Genomic DNA, 27919 nt, shown 5'->3' with positions numbered 1-27919 from the left:
TCACTTCAGTCATGTTTGATTCTTTGTGACTCTATGGACTCTAGCCCACCAGATTCCTCTGTCCATGGGATTCACCAGGCCAGAATACTGGAGTGGGTTGCCATGCCCTCCTCCAGAGGATCTTCCCAACCCAGGGACTGAATCCTTGTCTCTTATGTCTCCTGCATTGGCAGGTGGCTTCTTTACCCCTAGCGCCACCTGGGAAAAACCTCAAAGTAAGAACAGCTGTGACTAATATTGAGGATTATTAGGTCTTGTCAACTTACTAAGGTTTTCACTTGTACTAACTTGTTCCTGATGACAGAGCTAATAAGAGGCAGAGTTAGGATGCTAATCCAGGCCTGTGTGACCCCACAGTCCAGCCCAACCACCACATGGTAACACGTCTCCATCTTGTTATCCTGGGTATATAAACACATGACTTCTCAGTGTCTGTCTTTGGTATTGGTATCCATTCTCATTTATGTTATTCTGAAATATCTCACAGCATAAGGAAAACTGAACTGAACCTTTTACTGAATGTGAAACAGAGAGAAGCCGGTATGGATTTGTGTCTTCTCAGAGGTGTCAGGAAACTATCTGAGAGTCTAGGCTCTCTCTGCTGGGCGAGTTCCAGTAATCCAACCTTAGGGGTTTCTGAGTCTACATGAGGGTAAACAGACATCACCAAAAACAAGCCTGTACTGCCTTCACCAAAGATACTCCACATCACACAACCTACTGTCTTCCTTTAAGCCTAACATTTCTTTGCCATGCTCTTTAACTTCTTACCTCATATCCATGTTCTGTCTTAGGAACAGAAATTTTTGAAACAGTAAAGTGCGGGCTCGCTGTGCGGGGGCGTTTATCCACATGGACTAATCTTTCGCTTGTTAGATCTGTAGTTTTCTTGATCTGCATGGAAATGGAACTCAGTGAAGCCCTTGCTCACCAGATGACCACAGCAGTTATGCGTGCCTTCCCAGAAATAGGCAGTGGGCCCAAACTCACCTGTGATGATATGTGCATTCCCATTTGATCAGTAGTTGCGATATGAGTCTCAGAAGGAGCGTGGATCACTCCAGGTTTGACTGCTTTAGGGACAACTTGGGGCTCTGAGGCTGGACGTGGGGGCTGCTCAGCTACCTTTGTGGCGGAAATGTGCTCCTTATATCCATACTCCAAAGTGGTCTGCTGAGCGTATGATTCTTCAACATGCCTGGGTTCTCTGGGCTCTCGAACTCGGGCCTGGTCGACTGCAGCAACCACTGTTGCTACAGCTTCCGCCTTTTTCCCAACGCCCACCTGCAGACAAGGTTTCCAGAATTAACACTCAGTAATGTCAAAGTCAGGTTGGGACTTTTCCTCCTGGGATAGTCATCGAGAAGAGACAATGCCTATAAGGCGTGATGGGCAGATGGTGCCTATGTTACAAAACTATGTTAATGTCTCTAGAAATGTGATTTAGAATTGCATTTAGGAACTTAATGTTTCACTGATCATTATAATGCATAGATGTCTAGTTAGATACACTCTATGAAGCCTGGCTTAATTAGACATTAAATCACACAAACACAACACAGGACAACACAATATGTGTATAAAATAGGAAAGAAGTTATGAGTTTGTCCAGTATTTTGTCCATGGCAGACAGATAGCGCTTGTGAAGTCAGAACTTTGGGGCTGGTTATCTTAATTGATTATTCTTTATTGCCAATCATTTAGTCTGGTGTAGGTGCAATGACAGTGATGATAAAAATGCCCTCAAATATTGTCACAGTCCCATCCAGAAAACATCAGCTGCTGCAGCATTGTACACTCACATGCAAATCTGAGATAACAAGAAAGCTTGTAAACAGACAGGGAACATATTAATTTACTTATGATTCCCTAGGGATAAGAAATTTTTAATTTATTAGACAGTATCTTTCTTAAAACACATGAATGAAGATGCTGTGATGAAAATCAAAGTGTTATCCTATTTGGATTCAAGAAAACAACCTTTCAAAGCAAAGTTCAATTTGCTGTTATTACCACAGAAAGTTAAAGTGAAGAAGGAAAACGAAATGTTGTTTTCTCATTTCCATGAATATGATTATCACAAATGGGAACACAGTTTACAAAGGAGTTTCTCTTTTATAGAAAGCAAGCCAGTTGATATGGCTCATATATTATGATTCTGTGCAATACTTGGAAACAGCATATTGCAAACATCACATCACCATGTCCATCAGAGCTGTTTAAAAGAATGCTGGAATATTTTATTAACGTCCAGTTTTCTGCTGCTGTGAGTAGAACCTAGATTGCATCTGAAATGTTTTTCAAGTGTACTACCTCTACATATCTGTTCAAATGGTAAATGATCTGAACCATTTAATATATAAATGAGGTATTTTTGAGATAAAATTGGGCCTTTAGTGATCACAGGCTTCATCCAGCTCTCCTTCTAGGAAGCCACAAACAACCTAATCTGCCTTGAAGAAGGATAGATACCATTTTCACTTTAGATTGCATCTTAAAATAAACTGTAAGATACATGTGAGGATTAGGTGGTTTAAGTTAATTTATCTGGTTGTTTCTTTTTTCAAACCACATGGGCCGTAAGTTGACTTTAATTTTAGAGATGTTTTAAAATGTTACCATCTTCAACAGATTTATATTTGTTTATATAAATAAATAACTTTGCCTGTAAAATGATTATATTTACATTATATCTCATCTGAATCTTTCAACCAGACTATGAAATAAATTGTTCTATTTTAATAATGAGAAACTTTAGGTTCAAAGAAACTGTCACTCACCAACTGACATAGACGGATGTCATTCTTAATTTAAAACTTATGCATAAAAAGAATCTTAACTATGATAAGGTATTTTAAATTGGGGAAGCATTTATATGTTTTTTCTGGGTTAACATATTTCAACTCTATATACATATGCTGGTGGACCCATACCTTCATTTTGGTGGACAATCACAAATGAATATTCTAGGCTGATAGCCGCTTTTATTTCTTTCTGACTCTAATATCCCTCATATTTTTCTAAACTAGATAATCAGGAAGATTTGGACTAGAATTGGAGATCTCAATTCCTATCAATTTAAGCTGAGAATAATTAGAATAGTGTGATTTAATCTGACTTTTCATAACTAGAAATGCTGTTCCACTGAAAGAACTGGACTGAATCTAATGTTTTGTTGATCAGTTAAGCAATTAAAGGAACAGCAGGAGCACAGTGACTCCTGATAGATGAAAAGTCAGGAGAACTGATGATGAAATGGGATGAAACAATGCTTTTCACCTCCACTGCATCAGTTTTCATCTCCTTAGGAAAAAGATGCATTTGTTCCTACTTAATAGCAAATCCTTTTCTAGTTCTTGGCAGTGTGGCTGATTCAGTAGATTTTGCACTAGTAACTATTATTTTGGGTATAGACATTTTCTTAGCTTCCATTCTTAGGTAATTTTAAATAACAAAAATAAGATAGTCAAATTTGTGGGATTCAGAACAAACAAAATAATGAGATTATGTTACGTATTGGAATTTCTGATGTCAATGAGACTTCGAAAAGGTTGATATGCCATTCAAAATTAGACTTGAGTGTGGAGTAAACGTCACTCAGTCATGGCTGACTCTTTGTGACCCCATGGACTATACATATAGTCCATGGAATTTTCCAGGCCAGAATACTGGAGTGGGTAGCCTTTCCCTTCTCCAGAGGATCTTCCAAACCCAGGGATTGAACCCGGGTCTCCCACGTTGCAGGCAGATTCTTTACCAGCTGAGCCACCAGGAAAGCCCAAGAATACTGGAGTGGGTAGCCTATCCCCTTTCCAGCGGATCTTCCCAACCCAGGAATCAAACCAGGGTCTCCTGTACCGCAGGAGGGCTCTTTACCAACTGAGCTATGAGGGAAGCCCAATATTAGACTTTGGTAATGTTTAACAGCTCATCCTAAATTGTGTCTTAGGAAAAAATCCAAAGATGTAAACATAGAAAACAGCATTGAGGGAAATACAGAAAGGAATGTTATGATACTAAAGAGATTGAAAAGTTTTAGTTGCTAATACCCAGTTACTATATTAGCAATGAAGAATAAAATCAGGTGAATAGTTTACTCAGTACCCGAGGCATGGATTTATGGGAAGAAGGTTAATTCATGGAAATTTCATAGCCACAAATAGATGTTATAAACAACATTTTCATAGCTTGTGTGTATTTATTCTGGTTGGATAACTGCTTCTCAAGATTGTAATATTGCATCTTGTTCAGTGTTAGTGAGAGTAACTATAGCAGGCACTATGATTTCCTCAGCTTCTTTTCTCATCTGATATTTGCAGAGAGAAAAAAGATAAAGTTTCACATGATGAAAATTATAGGTTATTTCTTAAAATAACCCCATACTATACAACGCAAGATACCAAATTTATGAACCCCTCAAAATCTATATCTTCTTAACAGTAAAAGTCATTATTTACATATATATATATATATTTTAAATGTCCATGGCATTTCTTAAAATTAGCCTGCATGAAATTTCTTTTTTCCCCCATTTCCCATGATTTCATGTTTTATTGTGGTAAGTACACCTAACATGATGTCTACTCTTTAAACGCATAATATAGTATTGTTAACTCTAGGCATGATGTTGTTCAATAGATCTCTAGAACTTACTCAACTTGCATAACTGAAACTTCATACCCATAAAACCAAGAAAAAAACACATTTAAAAGTGAAAAAAATATATTCATAAATTGACTACCTTAATGAAACCCCTGCTTTTAGTTTTGAATAGTCCATGTGTACAAGTCTAAAGATAAAAATACTATAATTTTATACAGTCTGCATGCAGTTTCCATCATCAACTTCTGGAGAATTCTAGACATTAATAATAAAAAGTGGAAAATAATAGTAAAGCAGTCAGTGAGGAAAGGATCATGTAGTAATATTAACAATAATAAATAATTTGTTATTTAATTTTCCAATTGTATAACTAAACTAGGTTAATAGAGTCTCATAAGAAATTCTGAGACTTGGTATTAAAGTATTATAATAGAGGATTTCACATGAGATTTAGTATCAGTGTATTATAACAGGGGATTTCACACTTGGAATAGCAATAATCACCTTTCCATGAGTAACTTGGATTTGTTCTTGTCTAGTAGCCATTTCTTCTCTAGTTCTCAGTATTGTTTCTTGTTCTTTGGCTTTAGCAGTAGCAACTGCTATTGTAGACAAGGCAGTTTTCTCAGCTTCCTTTCTCATCTGATTATCACAGTAAAATCAAGTTTAAATTGCACAGGGCTTTAGATGAATATGGGATGACCCTTCCCCCCTCTTAGTGGGGATGCAAGACGAAGTTATTCAGGGTTAACTACACAAGAGAAGTTAACTTTCACTGGGGCAGTGTGTGCACACACTGACTGGGAATCACAAACCTTAGAAATGTTAACTACAAAAAAAAATCTCCAGATGATTCCCTATATTGCTTTCTAGAAATCAGGCTAATCTTCATGCAAAGGATAATGGGGAATAAAATGAATCACAAATGTTACAGATGAATGAAAATCAAAGGTGCAGATAAAGATAATGAGAAAAAGTCATACATTCACCATGTGGTTTTTAGTTGGGGATTCAAAAAGGAAAATACAGATTAATAATTCATATCACATCGCAGTTAATGGTTTACTTGAAATTAGTTTAAAGATGAACTTTTCCCATCTTGAATATCTGTATTCACCTTTTCGTGAGTTACTTGAACTTGCTCTCTTTTGGTAGTGATGCCTTCTCTAGTTCTTGATACTACATCTTGTTCTTTGACTTTGGGTGTGGCAACTATGACTTTAGGTACCACTGTTTTCCTAGTTTCTTTCAATATCTGGTCATATGATTAAAAAAAAAAAAGGTGAGAAAATGGTCATTAAATTTCATTCAGCTCTAATTAAAAAAAAGGTAAGTCAAAGTTGAGAAAGGAAGAACATTTCTTCCTACTCAAGGACATTTTGTCATTTGAGTTGCTTTGATCATCAATATTGTTTCATTAGTAGCAATATCAAAGTAAGTTCAGTCTAAAACAAAAAAATATGATGAGCAATAAAAGGATGCATTATCCACATTATTCTCATAATTTATGGGAAATGCCAATGGAGCCATCAATAACACATAACTTTGCATTATATCAATTGACTTGTACACTGGAATCTTCAATAGAGACATGTTAAATATTAAAATGAATTATAATATTATATTAGTAACAATCCAAAGGAAATACAAAAGTTAGGAATGAAAAGTGGCGGTGAAAGCTAGACAGATAGCAAAAGGTTCTTGAGAGATTGTGAAGCTTCCCGTGTGAGTTATAAGAAGAGGAGAAGGTGAAAAAGTGATCATTTTAAGACCCAGGATGAAAATGTAGGTGGCTTGTAAACGGAATGAAACAAGAGTGAATTTCACACCAGCAAGAACTGTCACCTTTTCATGAGTTATGTGCATTTGATCTTGTTGTGTGACAATTTCTTCTTGGGCTCCCAGAATTGTTTCTAGTGTTGTGGGCTTGGCAGTTTCAACTACCACCATGGACACAGCAGCTGTCTCAGCTTTCTGTATTATCTGATTTTCAGAGTAAAGTAAAGGTTTGAGTTTCAAAAGGCACAGGAGAAATGGTGAGTTAACTTTGTAACATTCAGGAGGATATAGAATGCTTAGTGGTGAGAGAGGAACTACCATGGTTCTGTTTTAAGGGCCTACACTTGTGTTTAACACCCAGAAATGGACTTCTTTTCTGCCCACCTGCCCCTTAGTAAATTGTCTTGGAAACTGAAAAGTCCTCATCTTTGAGATATATTGACACATTAGGGAACTTAGTGAGTACTCACTGGCAAATGGCTAAACAACTACGGTTACTGAACTTGTCAGTTATCAGCCTTGCAATGGCAACAAGGATTTCTATGCTCTTGATTATGCAAGTTAGGTTCTTGTGCACTCAAACTCTTTCACTCACTGTAGGAGAGAAAAGTTCATTCAATGGCCTCTGATCAGCCTTTTAAGTCTGAGTTGCGCCTTTTAAAAAAAGTAGTTCTGAGATGAACAAAAAGCTTGAGATTAAGAGAGGCTGGCCAAGTTGGAACAACCTCAATGTCACTGAAATCTACTTGAACATGAAAGAATCTATTTGAACAAGAAAGGGCCTCTTCCTAGACCCTTTAAGGCTTGATTCAATACATGGGAGAGAAGTTGATTTTGGTGACATTGAGGTTGTTCCAACTTGGGTCTATGGCATAAAACCAGCAAACACGTCTGCGTCACTGTCGATCAACCAGGAATTCACTTTTTTCACAAGTACTGGTTTTCCCTGACGTTGAAATTCCTCACTTTCACTTGATATTTAGTTGAAGTGTTCATGGCTGGTGTGTGTGTGTATGGGGCGGGGTGGGGGGGGGCGGTGGCGTGGACATGCATGCATGCCTTACAACTATGTAAAGTTTGTGTGTTACAGGTTAAGTGCCCAAGGGCTTGGGCTATGCATGGAAAAACTGATTGTACCAGTGGGTAACTAGGCTGGAGTGATCACTATCTTCTGGTTAAGTGTGCTCTAGAAATGTCATTGATGTGCCCCAAACTATTCTAGTCGATAGGTAATCTTCTTGAAACTGATCAGTTCAGTGGAAAATTATGCAATGAGAGCAGAATTTCCATCATGAAAGAATTTCAATACTAGACATAGAGAAACAACAAAAAGAAAACATACACAGAAGACTCCTCCACTTAGAGGTTTTGGTTAGAGGGAACATGTAGCTGTCTGGGATGTGATATTTGTCAACAAATTACAAGGCATTTAGAAAACTGGACTTACTGTTTCTTGAGTTATTTGTTTTTGTTCTTGTTTTGTAGTAATTTCTCCAGTTATTTTAGTTTCTTTTTCTTTGGCTTTAGCTGCGGAAATTACTACTTTTGGTACAAATGCTTTTTCAGTTTCTTTTCTTATCTGAAATCAACAATAAAAACAAACCTTATTGTCTGCTGATCTCTAATGAAAGCTGACATAATGTTTAATAAATATAACAAAATAGGAAATCAAAGAAGTCCTTTTCCAGATGCCCACTAAATGAAATGATCTCATTTTCATTAATAGAGCCATGCTCTTTGTCTAAACCATAAGTTATGCTGCTCAGAGAAAAAGAAATGGATTCAACACTCTTTGCTTTGAATTAGAGAGTGTAGTCTTCTTTAAAAAGACTTCCAATGTTTATAAATGTGTATATGGCAGTATTATTCTGTGCCACTCTGTCATCTAAAGGAAATCCTAGAGCATAGGCTATTAGAATGGAAGACTTTACAAGTAATACTGTCTGATTCTTTTACAAATGAAAAATCAAACATAGATGATTTGTAATCCACATTTATACAATATTTTTGCATTTGCTTTGAAAACGTCCTAAATATTATGAAGGTTTGGAATATCAAGACTTAACCTTTCTAAAACTGAGACATTATGGGGAGAACACTTTTGTCCATATCCCGGGTAAAATGTTTTCCAAACCCTTGTGAGTTAAGTTGCTTCAGTCATGTCCAGCGTTTTGCAACCCTATGGACTATAGCCTGCCAGGTTCCTCTGTCCGTGGGATTTTCCAGGCAAGAATACTGGAGCGTGTTGCCATTTACTTCTCCAGGGCATCTTCCCAACCCAGGGGTCAAACCCACGTGTGTTAAGTCTCCTGCCCTGGCAGGTGGTTCTTTACCACTAGTGCCACCTGGGGAGCCCAGGAAATACTGTGTTTGGATCTGGACACCTAAGGTGTATGCGAGGGGAAAGTGGGGTACTTGGGGAGGGGCAGTTTTCTCCATTTTCCTCTTTGTCATTTTCAGCCATCATCACTGAAATTCAGGATCTCAGGGTTAAAAGAGGCTTGGAAGTTATCTTCCCAAACCACCCCACTGACAATCGGCAGTGCCGGCCAACAGCCCTATCAGGTGGTCTTATCTAATCTGCTCCTGAGTGCCTGCAATCACGAGGCTGTCTTTTTCGCTTTTTGTCTGGTCATTTGACCTGAGAGGGCCAGATTCTCCACCTCATTTCAAATCCATGCTCAAATGTTTTTCCAAAGACTCAGGAAGCAGTTGCGAAGCTATTTTCAAAGCACTGTGGGTTCGGTGTCCTTTGCCGCTCCTCCCAGTTCCCGCTTCAGCATCTGCTTCTCCCTCCCTCGTAGTCTCACAGGTAGTCGGTGCATCTCCACGTCAGTGTAGAAGAGACCCCTGCTTCCACTTCCAGTGTGTGTTCCCGGAACCCCCTCTTGTCTACACAAGGGAAGCATTTGGGGACTCTAGGAGACTTTGGTGTCTAGTACCCAGGGACACAACCACATTGTGAATCAACCATGTTGCCCACAAAACACCTTTTCCTGTAAACAGCACTATCTGGGTTGACACTGATAACAGCAGCAGCAACAATTTCGTATCAAAAACCATCTTCACCTGTTCATGAGTTACGTGCACCTGCTCTTGTTTTGTCGTAATTACTTCTCTGGTTCTGGCTTTTAATTCTTGTTCTTTGGCTTTATCGGCGGCCACTACCACCTTAGTTACAGCAGTCTTCTCTGCCTCCTTTCTTATCTGATTTTCATAGGGGAGAGAAAAGAAACACTGTAATGTGCCTTATATAAAAAGGTACAATGATAAATCAGGATAAAGACATAAATGTCACACAGGAGAGGATAAGGAGGAAAGCTAGAGTGATTTTAAACTATAACAGAAAATCTATTCAAATACGAGGTGGGAAATTATCTTGGATTTATAACACCTTCCAGCCATGAATCAAATGTCACATAGGTTTTGAGGAAAGTAAAAGCAAAGCTCTTTAGGGAAAGCTTAGAGAAACGTTAACGGTAGCCCTCAAATAATGGCTTCCCTGCCTGGATCCTGGAAAGACGGAGCTCTGGATGGACCATTTTGGAACTACAGCTCCAGGTGCCGGGTACCTTGTTTGCTCAGCTTAACCTCTCAGCCACCCTTTACTCGTCTTAACTCAGGGATGCCCCTTGTCTGACCTCCTGAGAGGTACCTCTTACCTGCCGAGCTGCCTGACAGAGACCTGACACAGAGTATTTATATCGTGAACACCTCTGGTGTCAGACCACCAGCTCAGAATGTCCTAAAAGTCTGGGCCATGGAGGGCTCAGCCCTCAAAACAATCTGAACCCTGGTTCAGCCTGGGAAATCTGCACACAGAGCTCGGTCTGCGCGGCCGCACGCCCACCTGTTCGTGAGCAGGTTGGATGTGCACGGCAGTCGTGGTTGTCCTCTGAGCAGTCTGCTCTACAGCGCTGATAACTGGTTCTCTCACTCTGGCCATATCAACAGCAGCAACAACGGTGGCCACAGCTGCACTTTTGTCAGCTTCTTGTTTCACCTGGATGGGCAATGAGCAAGCATATTACCTTCTGAAATGACATGCCTAGTAGAAACTGCAAAACACAGTGGAAACGAAGTCATCAAGAGTAAAACAGACACGTGCATGAGCACCTATCACCGTGAAGAGAGATACGGTATGTATTGCTAAACTCTACATTTATAAACATCTCACAGAACACAGCTTTTGTGGAGCTTCCCAGGTGTCTCTCGTGGTAAAGTGCCCGCCGAGAACTGGGTTTGATCCCTGGGTCGGGATGATTCCCTGGAGGAGGGCAAGCTAACCCACTCCAGTATTCTTGCCTGAAGAATCCCATGGACAGAGGAGCCTGGCGGGCTACAGACCATAGGGACGCAAAGGGTCAGACACAACTGAAGTGACTTAGCATGCATGCACGCAGAGCAATTTCACAGAGTATAAGCCACATTTGGTTTTCACTTTCTGTTGTATTCTTATGTTCGTATGCATCTTCCTTCAACCTATACAGACTGTTTCATGGCAGGATTCTGGTGGGAGAAAGCAGAACAGGAAAGGAAGGAGGAAGCTTCAGCAGTACCTCTGCAGCCCCAGCGGCGACAGCTCCTGCTGCGAAGGTAGTGCTGGCGGCGGCGCCTGCAGCTCCGCTGATGGTCACTTGCTCCTGGATCCCGTATCTCCCTTCCCATCTCTCCTCTGTCCTGATCTGAGTACCAGTGGTCACCGTGGTCTCTCTCATCTCAGCCTCAGATGAAGCCACGTAGCCCTCTTGCTTCCAAGGGGGGGGCACTTCCGGGCCTGGGGGCATGGTGGGTGTCTGAGCCTTCCGGACGAGTAAGGGAGACTTGACGGATCTGATGGGGGATGTGGAGATCCTCCCCGCCGGAGACACGGACCTGAAAGTCAAATGGCAGAGGTCAAAGAGTGTCAAGGCAAGGAACTACTCTCTGGGTCATTAGATTTGAATGAAGGAAGAACAATCTGGAAGTGTTTAAGGCAGGGTTTTAAAATCCATGGCTCCGCATTGAGCCATGTATGGATCTTAACCTACACAGAGACAAGTACTGTACTTGAAAGTAATTTGTTTTAAATTTCAGTCAGCCTTATTCTCATCTGCTGTAATTCTGTATGAGAATCAGATTTAATCCTCAAGAATTCCATGCCCTGCCCTACCATTTCATGTTTAGAAAAGTCAAGACAGCAGAAGGTCTTTCCTCAAAACACGGTTAAAGAAAGGGCACTGGGAATATGGTAACATAACTCTAAATTTCTCTGTACTCCCAATTCTGGGGGGCAAGGGGATGTCAAACAGGTGTTGAAGGAAGCAAGATTTCTGTAATCAACGTGCTTGTGCAACTTGAGGTTAAAACACGATAAACCTTTCTCATTTTCTTGTAAGACTTCCCACAGCCTTCATCATGCCCCTCATGCCCTTGTGAATTGCAAGGCTTTCACATTAGTCATTTTGCAGAATTCTAGGGCTATAGCTGTGCTTTGGAAACTGTTCTGGTCCAAGTGTGGTGCACTGCTGTCTTAAATATCTTCTGTATTTGTTCACCCTCACATCCTCATTGTATTGTACTCTGAACTTCTTTTGAATATCCTTATAGTGGATAATTTGAAACCTATGGATTCCATAATTCCAAGGTGGCTCAGTGGTAAAGAATCCGTCTGCCAATTCAGGAGACTCGGGTTCAATCCCTGGGTTGAGAAGATCCCCTGGAAAAGGAAATGGCAACCCATTCCAGTATTCTTGCCCGAGAAATCTCACGGACAGAGGAGCCTGGCTGGGGTCACATAGAGTCAGACACGACTTAGTGACTAAAGTAAGGATTATATAGTTTTTGGTTAAACTGATAGTTTCTTCCAAAACAGTTTTCATCATTTTTTATTTGTGTTCAAATGCAACAGCATCAGCTCAAGTATCTGGGTACTGAATAAATCTATCTACAGTCAAAATAAGAGACAGCTTCTAATTGACAATAATAATTCCAGGCATCAGTCAACTATTTTAAGATGAAATTTTTCATAATTTAATTTTTAATTGATAGGGTTTAATATACTTTTCCCTCTAGGTGGCAGTATTGCCTTATCATTGCATTTAACTACTTCTGCATACAGGAAAAATGTTTATAAATGTATTCTGACATTACATAGGGTATTTAACTTATATAAATCATAAATAAAACAATTATTATAATTAAGACTCAAGGTACAGTTGATATATACTCTAAATTGTAGAGTAAATTAATAGTACATTACAATATTGATGAGTTTCATGAAGAAATGCTTAATCATTTTCTTGAAGAAGGGTTTTTTTGGGTGAAAATCAATTTACATTTTATAAATGGAGTTGTAATCAACAAAAGGGAGATGTAGGGGAACATGTCTCTATTTTGAAAGTGACTGCCTTTGAACATAACAAAGACCAGTTTAGAATAATGTAGGGTTTACACTAATTGAAGAAAAGCAAAGTGACATGTATTTCCAATTTTCGACCTATGTCTTGTTCTTGCTGTCCTAGTAAAATGGGTCTAATTCAAATAGACTTAAAGACATGATTAGCATGACATGAATGATTAGCAGCAGGTTGCAGGTAAGCCTGTAACTGTGAAAATCAATGTAATTTGAGTCATTATAGGAAAGTGCTTATTTCTGCTCTTACAAAAAATAATCATCTGGTCACAGCGAGATATAATGCACCTTATTCAGTGAAATATGTTTGCCTTACTTTACAACAAAAATCAAGATTCAGGAAATTGTCCATCCTGTATAACTGTTATTTTCTCCAGAAATTGACATTTTAATTTCTTAATCATTTTAAAGTAAATTTGGGGGGCTAAATAATTGGAATTGCTATTAATGAATTCTCAGTACTTCTAAGACAGTCAAAACGCTCCACAGAATCAGGGAAACTCTGTAATTCTAAATGACTCTTGGGCTTGGATTAAATATATGGTGAGGTTGTTATCTCCTTCAGCAATCACATTTGGCCTGTCTTGTGATTTTGTGGTGTGCAAACTTGGAGTTAGCCTGAAACAGAACACTTTTAAAATTTGATAGCCAGACCCATTTTAAAAACTGAGCTTTTTGGCCAAGGCGTCACATTAGTATTTATCAGTATCTTTAATTTTTAAAGTGGGCACTATAATAAAGACTGGAAAATATCTAGCATTTCCCATATATTTGCTGGACATTGACATTGCCTCTGGTATGAAATACTTGTTATTTTCCACTTTTTTCATTTGTGTTGCTTGTTTTTCCTTTAATAATTAGTTAGTGGAAGTTCTTGATACATCTGGTATATTAGAGCTTTGCCATGAAATGTTGCAAATATTTCTCCCAAGATCTACTGTTTGTATTTGCTTATTTCTTATGGGGTCTTAGCCAGCATCAACATGTTAAGTTGTGTAGGTTATGCATGGTTTCTAGACTTGTACCGTTCACACTGAAGGCCTTGTATGTTTGCTTTAAATATTTTATGGCAGAGGCAATGACATATCTTGAGGAAGAGGCATCCTTAAATTTTTTTTAACAAATGCCCTATTTGGTGTAGCAATGATTTTGCTTTTGCCATACACAAATTTTTGTTTTTATGTAGTTGAATCTGTAAATCTATTTTTAAAAGCTCTGCCCAACAAATGTTTTCTCAAATTTTCTCCTTTTTCTTGTTTTTTTAATTTTTTAAAAATTTAGCTCTGTGGTCAACATGAAACTTATTTTGTAAATGGTGAGAGATACAGGTTTACATTTGTTTTCTCCCAAATGGATAGCTAATTGGGCCAGCATTATTGTACAAAATATTCTTTTCCCCACTGAACTGAAAAGTCACTTGGATTAAAAATTGAATGTCCTGGGTACCTGGATTAATTTGTGGATCCTCTGTTCCGCTTCCCCATGTACATTCTATTTACCAATATCACACTTTTTGATGACAGTAATGTCACAATAAGTTTGAATATTTTTTGAATCAACTATTAACTTATTCTTTTAAAATTTTTCTTGGCAGGGGAACTTTCTCTATATTTAAAAAAATTTTAATTGGTCAAGAAACACTTTTTTTTATAAAAAAAAACCCCACAAACTTCCCCCTTTTACTAGTTTATAATATTAAAAAAAAAAAACAAAAAACACCTCAGCATGTTAAGCTAAACCTCAAAAGTTCAAATTTGCTATGGATAGTTTACACTTGCTGATATAGTTTCTGAGTTCTGATGATACATGCTTACTTTCTAAAATATCTCCATATTAACTAAGCAAAGAAATCCAGCTTATATTCTGGATAAAATAACATAAGCACATGCAAAATATTTAGAGGGTTTTACTTACTATTAGAGCATAAGAACATTTGTATAACTCCTATTTAGAAGATTCCTTCAACTAATTATCTCATTGAACCCTCACATCTTGAAATCATTCTTCCTATGATTCTCTATAATTTACAAATGACATGACTAAGACCTTAAGCAATTTAACTTCTTTAAACTTCTTTAACTTCTGGTCACCTATTTAAAAAATTAGGGGTGATACTTCTTAGAGGTTGCTATGATTATTTGATGAGATAATATACACAGAGTGCAATCGAATGTCTGACAGAGAAACTGGTCAATATATATTAATATTTTATTATTATAATTATTCTGTAAGTCACATTTTAGCCAGTGATCAAGAAGACTGAACCCAGGGCTTCCAACCTTAAATTCTGTGCTCTTCTCATCTCACTGTGCTTTCTCTTAGCTCCTACAGCAGATATTGAATGGCATACAAATAAGATTGTAGAATTACAGCTTATAAAGTTTTCCAATTTACCCATGGACAGTAAAGATTTGTGAAAATCATAAACGATATTTTTTTGGTTTAACTCTTTTTATCACACACAACATTCCTTATTCCTTCTTTTTACATCTCTTCTTATCAGATTAAACCTAATTAAAATGCATAATGACCTGATGTCTCTTAAAAAGCTTTACCTGACAGGAGATGGAGTCGGTGCCCGCACATGTCTGACAGGGGAAGGGGAGTGTCTTATCGGCGATGGGGACTGCTGTCGAGCCAACTGTGCTTTGGCAGCAATGGATGGTGGTGTGGGAGACCTTGATTTTGGTTTAGGAGGTATCCTGGGAGGTGTTTTATGTGGCAGCTGTTGCCCAGCGGCACCATCTATGACCATCTCAACTGCTGCAATTGATCTGGCATCAAAGTGGGCCTCAATCTTCTGCAAAGAGAAAAACAAAGACCATGGTGAGGAGAAATAGTTGGCGAAGCAACAATTTAAAAGGCAGTATATATAGTATATATTTCAAGAAAACCTTTTCAATTCGAGTTTGTCGTGTTTCTGAAATCTGAGCAGTCGAAACAATTGTCTTTGTCCTTTTAGCGGGTACTACTTCTTCACCTGTAGGAAGGGAAAGACAAATATTTAGGAGGGAGCACAAGGACCCAGTTTTAAAGGGGTTATGTTAATTCTGACTACAAAGTCAATAGGGTTTTCTAGGTATCCCAATGGGGAAAATTGCAGTAAGATTTTGATTTTGTATAAATAGAAATTAGGTTTAAACAATGAAAATATTTATTATTAGATATGAGTTTGCTTAGAATCCTTTTGAAAAATTTCATTATTTGCCAATAATTTGAAAATGTAGATGACTTAACTGAAAAACTTTCCAATTTCTAGTGGTGGTAAAAATTACAGATTGCTTCAATGATTCTAAACTCCTCCTTTTCATGGGTATTGAAAAGCCAGCTTTGATTTCAGCTCACAGTATTCCATGACCTCAGAGTGGGGGCAGGTGGACCCCTGGTCCCACTCGGTCCTAAATGTCCCCTCTCCCGCCTCCTGTTCCTCGACCTCCGGGGCATACCTTGAACCAGTAATTCGGCAGTGGAAGTAGCTCTTCCAACGCTATTGGTTGCATTTACTGAATAAGTGCCAGAGTCTTCTGGGTATGCTTCTGCAATCAGTAAGCTGTAGAGTTCGCCTTCTTGTGAAATTTGAAAATCAAGGGAGCTCTGGATTTCGGCTCCGTCCCGGTAGAACTTCACCACAGGTGTAGGGATTCCAGTCACTCTCACTTGGAGTCGCACTTGGCTTCCTTGTCTCACAGTCATGCTCTGCAGCCGTTGAGTGAAGTTGGGTGGCGCTGTCTCCGCTGCAGCAGAAGGGTAGAAAATCAGGACCAGTGCCAGTAGGGGTACTCCCAACAAGCTATTTTTAAGTAATCACAGCTTTGTTTCCGAAACCAGGTCATGACTTGCTGACTCAAACATCCTTGACTGTCCTTGAGCCCAGCTCATCCATCAGATGACCGCAAGCGTGGAGCCAGGAGGTGGCAGAGGGCACCCACCACCATACTTTATTGTTTTGTTTAGCTGTTCTAGGTCACCACATTTTAAAAATGTTATCATGTTATTATATTTTTAGAGAATTTTTCCACCAGTTACTCCCAACTTCACATCTAGCACTTTTTAATATGTTAAGGTAACTTTACATATTTCAGTAGGTTGCATTAAAATAAATTCCAATGGTTGGTTTGCTGGATATACCTATAACTTACAGAATCATTACATTTTAATTTAAACATAAAATCCTAAATTGGTTCCAACTTAATCAATATTCAAATAACTCAAATATTTACTTGCATTTAAAATGTTAATCCAAACAATGACATGCTTTAATGTTAGTTATGCTACAGAAAGTGGATTTTTAAAATTATGTTGGAAGTTTTTAATAAAATAAATGTGAATGGTGAGTGGGATTAATTTTGATATGTTTTTGAGTAATAAACAATAGCAGATGCTGTCAACCTTGTGCATTGTCCATTCTGAATTTTCTGGATAAAAGTTAAAGTTCATACCTGATGTTCCTTCTGTTTTGGTCAATGATAGCCCTATACTTAAACAGTGCTAAATACATAGTTTATTGGATAAACATATGTAATGTTATGCAGTTCATGAAAGATATTGTTCTGTAACATGTAAAGTAGTGTGATGTTCTGTGTATTAATATCTTACAAAATAAAGGATGGAGAAAAATGACAGAGGCCATAAAGATTGGGTGGTAACTTTTATGGGGAAACTGTGTCATGCACTTGAATCATAAATTTGCCCTTTTTCTATGCTTACAGTGCAATTTTTTTTAGAAATAGGAAGTAAATGAAGAATTATTAAACACCATAGCCTAGAGTAGTACTTCTTAAATGGGTAGTCTGTGGACCACTAGCGTCAGAATCATAGGTGCCTGTTAAAGTGGGAATTCTTGGAGATATGCATATTTCCCTAGTAGGTGCGTACACAAGGCTCCAAGCCTTTCTACTTGCTCAGAAACACAATTTTTAACATGTCCTTAGTCTACTTTTAGGTGCTTGATACATGCATAAAGGAAGTCGTTCTCAGCCACTTTTTGAGGAAACTTACATTCCACAAGACAAACAACTTTGCTGTCAATGCAGCGTCCGGGGAGCCCTGCTCTGGATTCCAGCTGCTTGTGCTCACTAGTTCTTGGTGGACAACCCCCACCCCAGGTCCTGGAGAGGCCTTCTGGGCGGCGTGTTTCAGGGGATGGGCAGGGCCCCTCCTGCCTACCTGTCACGAGAAGCTCAGCAGTACTAGTCGCTTGTCCAGATCCATTGGTGGCTCTCAGGGAGTATCGTCCACTGTTGGCTTTTGTCACGGCGGGGATCGTCAGTTTAGCGCGGCCATCGCTAAAGGAGATCTGCACGCCGGGCAGAGTGGAAGTAGAAATCACCTGGCCATCCCTAAACCAGCTCACCTCAGGAACTGGGAAACCTAGGAAACAAAGAATTCATCTTTATGTCTGGGGCACTGCCAAGCCCTCCATTCTGTCCAGTTATGTCCACTCCCTTATCTTAAACCACAAAAGCGATCCAGAGTGTTATGCTATTCCATGACAGTGAAAATTTGACAGCTGTGTGAGAAAAGTACAAAGTTGCAGACCATTAGGAAGGTCTGTGGGTTCACATAGAGGCCAGCACCTTCATTTTACAGGGGAGGAAACTGAGGCCAAAAAAATCTCAATAATACTTTCAAGGTCCCCCAGCGGGCAGTGGCACACAGAGGGCTAGAACTGCCATCACCTGCCCTCCTGCCCAGGGGTCTATCTAAGACAATTTAATAGACATCATTAAAATCATAAAAGAGATTTATTAAAGTGAAGAGCCAAGGAAATTCTGAGAAAAACAGTGACTGCTGTCCTCTTCAAAAACAAATAAGAACAAAAGCAGCACAGGGATCTGAAAGTTCAGCCTAACAGGCACAAGAGGACACGCTCATCTCTTTACCTCCTCTTTGGTTACGGGGACACAGTCTGCCTGACGTCTCCTGCCTTTCAAACACACTTCAGTAAAAATGCCATGCTCATACAGTAAGAGGCTAAGCTGAACCCAGTCTTTCAGAACAACATGGATACTTGGAGTCACAGGTAGAAAAGTACAGTTCTCTTTACCCACCATGGATCGTGGCACTAGGGACTAAATGTATGCGGCTGGATGTTTTAAATACACTAAAATTCAGCATTCAGAAACATGAGGCAAATTCAGAGCATGGTTTACTCTGCCTTTGGCATGAAGGTGGATGATCTCTTTCAACTGAGGAAGTGAAGATGAGCAAGAGAAACTTTATCTTGTTGTCTTTACATTAGTCAATCTCCCACTGTGGCCGAGTGAATAGTTTATTTGACGAATTCATAGGTGTCAAATATTTTCAGTGGTGTTTTCCTAAGAATTCTACTAGCATAAAGTGTGAAGGAACAAGAAGCTTGTGAGGAAGCCAGATTCCATTACTCCACAAGCAGGTGAACTTCCCAGTAAAGCTACATGTGATCTGCTTGTTCAAGAGTTACTGAGTGTTACAAGATGAATAAGTAAATTATTTGGAAGTCAGTCAGAGTTTGTCATGTATGAGAAGAATTGAATGGGTCTCTATATACATATACAATAGAAACCGAAGAATGATTATGATATTTATGTCAAATCATATGATATGTCAAAATATCACATATGGTATTTGTGTACTATAAAAGTGTTACCCAGTTATGAATAAGATTGGCACATAAAATAGAAAACAAAATGTGGAAAGAGAAAGGAAAAGGAAATCTTATTTTATATCTTTATTATAAGCCATAAAGTTAAAAAAAAAAAGAGGAACCATGTACCATGGAGGTGCATCAAACATCTCCAACTTTTAATTCATATCTTACATAACCAATTATATTACAAAAGGAGAAAATGTGGATTAAATAATTTTCAGATTATTTACAATATGGTTCATAGACTACCACCATTTTGTCACATGATGACAGGTCCCAGAAATCTTCCATTTTCAAAATCATCCTTTAACTGAGTTATAAAGAAAAAAGAGAAGGGGAAAAAATGAGACAAAAGAACTTTCTATTAAATATAATTCTAGGGTTAGTGTTTGTTTCTCTTTAATACGTGAAACGAGTGTCAGATATTATTTTGGAGTTTCATTTCAAAATGACTGGAAACTCTTTTCACTGACTAGAGATTGAGAATACAAGAATGAAATACTTAGGAGTTAGCTCGTCACTGAAAGTTCTGCCTTTGAGAGAAGTCAGTTGTCTTGTGATTTTCCACATGAAACCACAGAGGCTCAGGCACACGGAACAGTCAGCACCAGGCTGCTCGCCCGGTAGCTCCATGACCGGCCCCTATCAGTCTGGAGTACTTGGCTTCCACTCTGGCTCTGCAGCTGAATCCAAATATAGAATGACCAAATTTGGTCCTACTCAGAAGCTGGATTCTGACAACAGTTTTAATCCAATGCTAATTATTTTGCTTTGTGGAATTATAAATATGCAGAAAACATTTTCTAACTATTATACTGTCAGATTTTGTCAGCACTCTGGGAATGGTATACTCTTATAATGACCCTTCCAGAGAGTTGGGCCAATTTCACAAAGTGAAAGCAAGGCTTAGGCTTAATGTTGAGTCCTACAAAAAAGTTAACAGAGAGGAGGCACAGAAGACAGAGGAACATGCCAATGTGTGAGCTTACCACTAATGTGAGCCTCAAAGGTTGCGGTACTACCCTCCAGTACCACAACGCTTTGTAACGGCTGCGTAAACGTCGGTGCTTGAGTTGCCATCTTTTCAGGCACTCTGGAAAGGAAGAGAAAAGAAGTTAGAGGGTCACAACTGAGGGCCATTGTGGAGCTACTCTGTCGACGGCAGAAACACACATTTTCCAAATGGGTTGCTTCTCAGATCATCTGTGGGCCCAGAGTGGTCTCTTTGGTGGCTTGAATTTGGCTTCTGAGTTGATCTGCAGCTTAACAGAGTAAGCAAGTCTAAGGGGAGATGGAGGAAAAAAATTGAAGAAAGCAGACCAAGGAATGTATGCTAGTGGTCAAAGAGGGCAATTCAGTCTTATGAAAGGTGGGAAACCCGGGAGAGAGTCAGGAGAAAGGGAAAGCTGGAGGAAACTAGGGATCATGACAAATAAAAGCAAACGTGTGAAAAGTATAAAATGAATTTTTGCATCCCATCAATGTCTGAAGGAATTATTTTTTTAAAATGTCCTTCCTCCCAGGATTTTTCACACACTGTTATTTACAAAGTTGACACAGATTCAGGCATTATGAATTTAAGTAATCCAGGTGAATGTTTGAAATCATAACCAAAACTAAAAGTTTAAACTTTATAATTTCTTTCCTTATTTGAAAAGTTTTGGAAAGCTTTGTCAACTAAGCACAAACCCTCTGTAGACAGCATACAGTGCTTTTTATTTCTTAATATTTCCTCATATTGTAATTGCTCACTAAATGTTGCTACTGCTGAAGTAAATATTCACAAAGTTTAAATTTAACTGAGTAGGCCAAAATTTATTACAGATCTGAAAAATACTGACTTGAGTTCTTAATAAAGAACAAATGTCCAGAATGCAAAAATGGAAGGCTGAGTGAGGTGTAGCTGAAGTGAAAGCACCTCTGCTTTTACAGCACAAATATTAAAAAAAAAATCAAAGAAAATAACATGAAACTGGCAGTTAAGTTCTTTTGCTAAGTGCAAGAAAGTATTTTGCCTATTAGTTTTAGATTATGAGAAGCATTTTCTGATGCATAAATACCTTCTTATTCAACGTCACTATTCCACTATTCTGACATAAAAAGCAGATTCTCAGCTGTCAACTGTTTCACTGCTAGTGTTCATACAATTCTGTATTAATTAAAAGCTTATGGAGCAATACTTTTTCTAGTCATAATTACTGTCTTGTAACTTTTTACTTGAGTTAAAAAGAAAATAAAACTAGAATTCTGAGATAATAACATTTATATTTGAAAGATTCTGATAATATCCAAAAGGTTTTTTTGTTTTTTTTTTTTTTTAACCGTTGCCAAGAATTCCTTAGTGTAGCATATTCTCTTTAGGACACAAAAACAATTTTTTGTGGCTCACTTTTTCTGTTTCCGAGTGAGTGCATCTTCTAAAAATAGCTGTATTCTTGTACCATTTATATACCTATGTATTTATAGGTGTTTACAGTTAGTCATCTAATTTCAGGAAGATGAGAAATCAAGGCATAATTTGAAATAAGTCTCTAAAACACTACTTCTTGTCCTTAACATCAAACATTTATTTCATATCATATAATTTGATAATGAGTTAAATTAAAACACATAATGAAATTCTGAGTGTTTTAGAAAACAATTATATAGCTCTTCTTGTTTTCAAAATTTCTAAATATATTGCAATTAACTGGCCTAAAGGGGTCTTCTATTCCCATCATTTAGGTAAATTTGTTGCTTTAGCACTTGGTCTTGAGAGACCTTTGTCTAACTAGGGCTGAAGGTAGGCATATAAAATGTCATGCTCCCAAAATAAACTCTTCAGCAGATGACTGACAGCAGGCAAGTGTTCTGTCACCGCTCTGCAACTGATACCTCAGCAGTGGATTCCCTTAAAAAGTCATCGGGTGTAGCTGATACCACATGCATTTTATCAGAGCTATTCTTGGTGTGTCTCACTTTATCACTGAGTAATATAACCTTGAACATTCTCAACAAAAAAAAGTCCATAAAAGACGCAAACGTTTTACATCATTTCAGACCTCAACTTTTAATACTTTTAGAATTAAATACTTTTAAACAATTTGAATCACTAACTGCTGATATGCTAAAACATTGAACTTTTTAAAAGAAAAGCGTTTACATATTTTAAAACAGAAGTTAAAAGCAGAGTAGATAGCACCAAGTAGTCCGACAAACACCTTCATAGGCATTGAGCACACAAAGATAGTAGGGAACTAGAAACTAACAAGGACGGGCCTCTACGAATAAGAAAGAAAAGATGCTGCTCACCTGATTTCTCAGGAGTGCCCAAAAAGGGTGGGACTAAGCCCAAGGTTGCTTCTGAAACGACGTCCTATTTAGAGTTGGTTTTTTCGACCATCTCCAACATGAATCGGTGAGCCTCTAACTTAAAAACAAAACTACACAGTCAAGACTGTGTAGTTTTGCTTTTCTATGCAATCCCTACACCCGAGGCGAGGCTGGGAATGCACGACTGCTCAAGAGCCAGGGGCGGGTCGGGTCTTATATTTGCCACATCTGCTGACAGCCCCACGTCTCAGGGCAGGGCGCCGGCTGATTGGCTGTCCGAGGAAAGCATGATGGGAGCGGGGCCTATTTGGTAGGGGTGCAGACCACCTGTTCTTCTGATTGGCAGTGCTAAGTTTAGCATCTCCAAAGGGGCTTTACCAAGGAAACAACCGTACTTAAAGAATAACTCTGTTGAGGCCTGGGGAAGAGCCCTTGTCGCCCCTGATACTATCTGAAAATATGAGTCCGAGGAGAATTTTTAACAATAGAAAACACTTGTGGGCAATTATACAAAACAGTTCCAAACCTGAGGGCTCTGCCCTGAGTCAGGTCTGGTGCCTGTTCCCTTCCCCCTTACAATCAACCAAATGGACCTGTCAATCATCACAAGCAGATGAGGGAGTTTATCTCATGCATAAGACTTCACCTTTTTTTCTTTTTTTTAAAAGAATCAGTGTCTAAAAACCTCAGCAATGAAGAGAGTTAATTTATGCTATCTTCTCCAGAATCTACTTGTGCTTTGCAGAGTTAGGCCAGTGTTAATGAGCTGTGTGTTACAGCCCTGCAAGAAATAACAGTTGAAAGACAAAATCTGAACCTGGCTTAAGCTTAGCCTGTACAGTGTAATGATTTCTTTTTTCAGATTCCTTTTTTTTCTGGCATTAATATTTACAAATATACATGCACTGATCCTTACTGAGTAGCCAAGTGTTTTGTTTAAATCATCCATAGGGTTCTTTTTCAGGCACATGAAAGCTGCCTTACTAATCTCTGGAGTTTGCTGTTACTAATGGGAAGTAGTTAGGAGATGATATAGTTGCTATTTTAAGACTGAATTTAATTTCAAGCAAGAGATATTTCAAATACAAAACAGCATACCCAAAGAGCTTTATAATAGTTCAGCTGAGAGATTTGTAAAGCTTCACTAAAAGGGAAGAAAATTGTCTTGTTGATAATAAAAAAGACTTTTCTTAATAAAATAGACTAAAATTTTAAATTTTAAGTTAAGTTTATGTCTGTAATTAAAATGTCCCCTGCTGTGGAAGGCCATGCATTAGATTTTTCAACTTTCTGAGTTGTGATTAATTTATTAACTGGGCTTCCCTGGTGGCTCAGAAAGTAAAGAATCTGCCTGCAATGCAGGAGACCCAGGTTCAGTCTTTGGGCTGGGAAGATCCCCTGGAGAAGGGAATGGCTACCTACTCCAGTGTTCTTATCTGGAGAGTTCCATGGAGAGAGGAGCCTGGCAGTCTACAGTCCACGGGATCACAAAGAGTCACACACGACTGAGTGACTAACACATTTGAACTTATTAACACAAAACAGCACTAAAATATACTGGACAACTTATGTAATATAGGTATATAGACAAGGTGACATATTTAAACATTTGTTTTATTTTCTTAAGCGGTGATATCTATATTGCTGGTATTACTTTTCCCACTATAGATGCTATCTGCCAAAATCCTGTTTGACTGCTTTACTCAGAAACAACTAGTTTCATGTTACATATAATTCCCAATTACAGACTATGTTACAGGAAACTGGCCAGTCATAAAGCAAAGCAAGACCAGAAATGTCATGTGATCTTTCTGATTTGCAGTGTTCACCAGCTGGTTATCTGTTTAAAATGTGTTTGTGCACGTGTGTGTATGGTGAGTCTGTGTATGTATATACGCTCTTAGATTCACTTGACCTAATGTGAAGCACGTTAATGTGTTGTTAGGTTTGCTAGAACCGAAATCAAACCACTTTAATTCTTATGGGAATTAGAGGGAGTGAATAAATAGAATCTTGAAGCGTATGTCATTTTGACCTGGTGTAAAACTGAGAGTTCAAGAGCGGGGAAAGTGGACCTTATGTATTATAGACATAAGGTCAGGTGTTCTCCGAAGCTGCTTATCTATTCACTGTTGTTGGATGTTTTTAGACTTTGCTGCATTATCAAGATACTTGCCTTTTGGCATGTCCATCCTTATATGACATTCAGAGCTAAGAAGGAAGGAAGAAAAGAAGGAAAGGAAAGGAAGAAGAGACCAGTAGGTAAAGAGCTAATTTACTACTCTGGCAAGAGGCCATGTTATTGGATTAGTGAAGAACAGTGGACAATACATGGTATTATGGTAAGCATTAGTTTTAAAATGAAATCTTCCATAGTTGTAATATAGTAAGCTATCCCAGTGGAAACTAAATACTACTCAGATTGGGGGAGCTTGCTGATGCAGTAAGATCTTAATTTATCACCCTAACAGTGGAGAGGAGTCCCAAAGATAATCCAAAACAGCTGATAATTCAAATATAATGCCTACTTAGTTTTGGAATGCGTGGGGTGATTCGCTTTTTGAACATTATAGTCAAGGTTACTCAATAAATAATTAAGTATATGCTCAGTGCTGAATAATGTGCTAAATTATTATAATTTGGGATTCTATCATTGCTTATTTACTCAACAAACATTGCTTATTGAGTGGTGATTTTTGCCAGGCATTGTGCTAGATGATGGCTAAACAGTGGTGACCAACAAGAAGTCCTGGTTCCTGTACTTTTGGAGATTATGGTCCATATAAACTCCTAATAAATTCTCAGTATTCTACAACTGAAACCTGGACTAGGATGTGTGTAAAACTCAGGTAGTATCTCCATCTACACAACTGTGGTTGTTGTCAGACTTTATTTATATTCCATAGGACAAGTTACCAAAGGAAGGACTTACTGGGGGTTATTTGAGAAATGAATACAGTTTTTAAGGCTAATGTAAGAGTCATTTCTGACAGAAAAGAGTAAAATTGATGTCTCTTATAATCCATTAAATTTGTGTGTGTGTGTGTGTGTGTTCTTACTGTATTAAACACAACTCAAGCACTGTGATTATAGCAATATGTGCGACAGAATCTCTGCTCTCAAGGAGTCTGCATTTTAGCAAGCACAGTAATATCTAGTAAGAGATTATAAAGTCCCTTCCACTCATAAAGTGTTTCAAAGTTGAAATATTGGCTTATCATTGAGCTATTTTTACATAGGGAAGTAGAAAAGCAAATTCAGGAATTGCATAGGAAAGAATCTGCTGACCCAAAAAACCCATTCTGATGGATTAAGATCTGTGGTCCTTGAATTACAAAGGGAGGCAAAGCTACAGCAGAGACATGGGAGCAAGGAAGTGCTGCTTGAAATTCCAGACTTCTCTGTCTGATATTTTACTACCTCTAGTTACAACTGCCGGAGAAGGCAATGGCAACCCACTCCAGTACTCTTGCCTGGAAAATCCAATGGACGGAGGAGCCTGGTAGGCTGCAGTCCATGGGGTCGCTAAGAGTTGGACACGACTGAGTGACTTCACTTTCACTTTTCACTTTCATGCATTGGAGAAGGAAATGGCAACCCACTCCAGTGTTCTTGCCTGGAGAATCCCAGGGACGGTGGAGCCTGATGGGCTGCTGTCTATGGAGTCGCAGAGAGTCGGACACGACTGAAGCGACTTAGCAGCAGCAGCAGCAGCAGTTACAATTGCTTTAGGAGTAAGATTGAATTAACTGGCTTTCTACAATTGTTTACAGGTGTGCTAGTAGTCACGCACACATTTAATGGCACCTTAAGTACAAAAAGTTTATTTTAGACACGTGTGGCACTTCTATCAAAATAAGAAAGATCAAAAAGTTGTTCTTGTGTTTCTTGGTAGCCCTGACTCCAGGGACATGTGGCATTTTACTCTCACCCTACACGGGCTTAGGCAGCTCGCTTGAATCTCATAGTCTCAGATTTGTCAGTTGTAAATTGGGGATTATAATATCTACTTCAAAGGGTTTGGGGGGAAGATTAAATGACAGAATGAACATGACAGGGTCCAGGACAGTGAGAATGTGACAGATTATAAGCATTTAGTTCGTTTGCTGCTGCCAACCATGACATAAAAGAAAATCATTTCTGTGTTTGGTAATATTAATTTAATCCATTATCTACCCAGCTGAATATCCAAAATAGTGTTCTCCAAGGAATCTTTGAAAAATCTAAAAGTTAGCTCATAGAAACACATCATGTCTGTCCCTGAAGGATCTCAGAAGGTGACATGACATTTATATGCGGAATTAAAGCAAAACTCAAGAACTACTGGTATCTTAAAGAAGAAATAAGCTGGGTTTCTGGGACCTTGGCATAGGAAACCTTAAACCAGATCAAACCCAACCACAAGCAGATGCTCACAGGTGGTGATATTATTGTCAAATAATAAGCTTTACATACACCAAAAAGAGATAAGCTTATTTTATCCAGTAACTACTGCAGGCACAGACCTAAGGATTAAGGACTCTTTTGGGGCCAAAAATGTCTTTGGAGATGAAAAATAAGTTTTGTTCCAAAAAACATTGCAAAAATGAAAAATAATAGATGTTTATCACATGCCTACCAAAAAAAAAAAAGAAATGTTAGCTACTTTAGTAGTTAACATGTATTTTTTTGTCGGCAAGTGATCAGTTCATTTCAGTCACTCAGTCGTGTCCAACTCTTTGCAACCCCATGAACCACAGCACGCCAGGCCTTCCTGTCCATCACCAACTCCCGGAGTTCACCCAAACTCATGTCCATCGAGTCAGTGATGCCATCCAAACATCTCATCCTCTGTCGTCCCCTTCTCCTCCTGCCCTCAATCTTTCCCAGCATCAGGGTCTTTTCAAATGAGTCAGCTCTTCACATCAGGTAGCCAAAGTATTGGAGTTTCAGCTTCAACATCAGTCCTTCCAATGAATACCCAGGACTGATCTCATTTAGGATGGACTGGTTGGAACTCCTTGCAGTCCAGGGGACTCTCAAGAGTCTTCTCCAACAGCAAAGTTCAAAAGCATCCATTCTTCAGTAATCAGCTTTCTTTATAGTCCAACTCTCATCCATACATGACCACTAGAGAAACCACAGCCTTGACTAGACGGACCTTTGTTGGCAAAGTAATGTCTCTGCTTTTTAATATGCCATCTAGGTTGGTCATAACTTTCCTT

The 27919-nt window shown here is 38.6% G+C and overlaps 1 protein-coding gene across 3 annotated transcripts in view; it reads right to left on the bottom strand.

The window, feature by feature from the left end:
• The window catches only part of TTN (titin), a 275391-nt gene extending 252460 nt beyond the window's left edge, over nucleotides 1-22931 (bottom strand). For 2 of the 3 annotated variants that reach the window (XM_061434167.1, XM_061434175.1), the window contains exons 1-15: nucleotides 22695-22930; nucleotides 20393-20496; nucleotides 17942-18145; nucleotides 16222-16509; nucleotides 15670-15755; nucleotides 15331-15575; nucleotides 10941-11256; nucleotides 10232-10384; nucleotides 9451-9588; nucleotides 7829-7960; nucleotides 6448-6585; nucleotides 5720-5857; nucleotides 5107-5244; nucleotides 991-1284; nucleotides 772-894 (exon numbers count right to left, since the gene is read on the bottom strand). In XM_061434167.1, the coding sequence (XP_061290151.1) occupies nucleotides 772-894; nucleotides 991-1284; nucleotides 5107-5244; nucleotides 5720-5857; nucleotides 6448-6585; nucleotides 7829-7960; nucleotides 9451-9588; nucleotides 10232-10384; nucleotides 10941-11256; nucleotides 15331-15575; nucleotides 15670-15755; nucleotides 16222-16509; nucleotides 17942-18145; nucleotides 20393-20483 (2484 nt within the window). In that variant the 5' untranslated portion in view covers nucleotides 20484-20496; nucleotides 22695-22930. Of the gene's footprint in view, nucleotides 1-771; nucleotides 895-990; nucleotides 1285-5106; nucleotides 5245-5719; nucleotides 5858-6447; nucleotides 6586-7828; nucleotides 7961-9450; nucleotides 9589-10231; nucleotides 10385-10940; nucleotides 11257-15330; nucleotides 15576-15669; nucleotides 15756-16221; nucleotides 16510-17941; nucleotides 18146-20392; nucleotides 20497-22694 lie in introns of all 3 variants that reach the window. The other variant, XM_061434185.1, reaches the window with a different exon arrangement.
• Nucleotides 22932-27919: the final 4988 nt, after the last annotated feature.

Source organism: Bos javanicus, chromosome 2, assembly GCF_032452875.1.
Source record: "Bos javanicus breed banteng chromosome 2, ARS-OSU_banteng_1.0, whole genome shotgun sequence".
Lineage (NCBI taxonomy): Eukaryota > Metazoa > Chordata > Mammalia > Artiodactyla > Bovidae > Bos > Bos javanicus.
The sequence above is the reverse complement of the archived record's forward strand: the minus strand, read 5'-3'. Positions and strand labels throughout refer to the sequence as shown.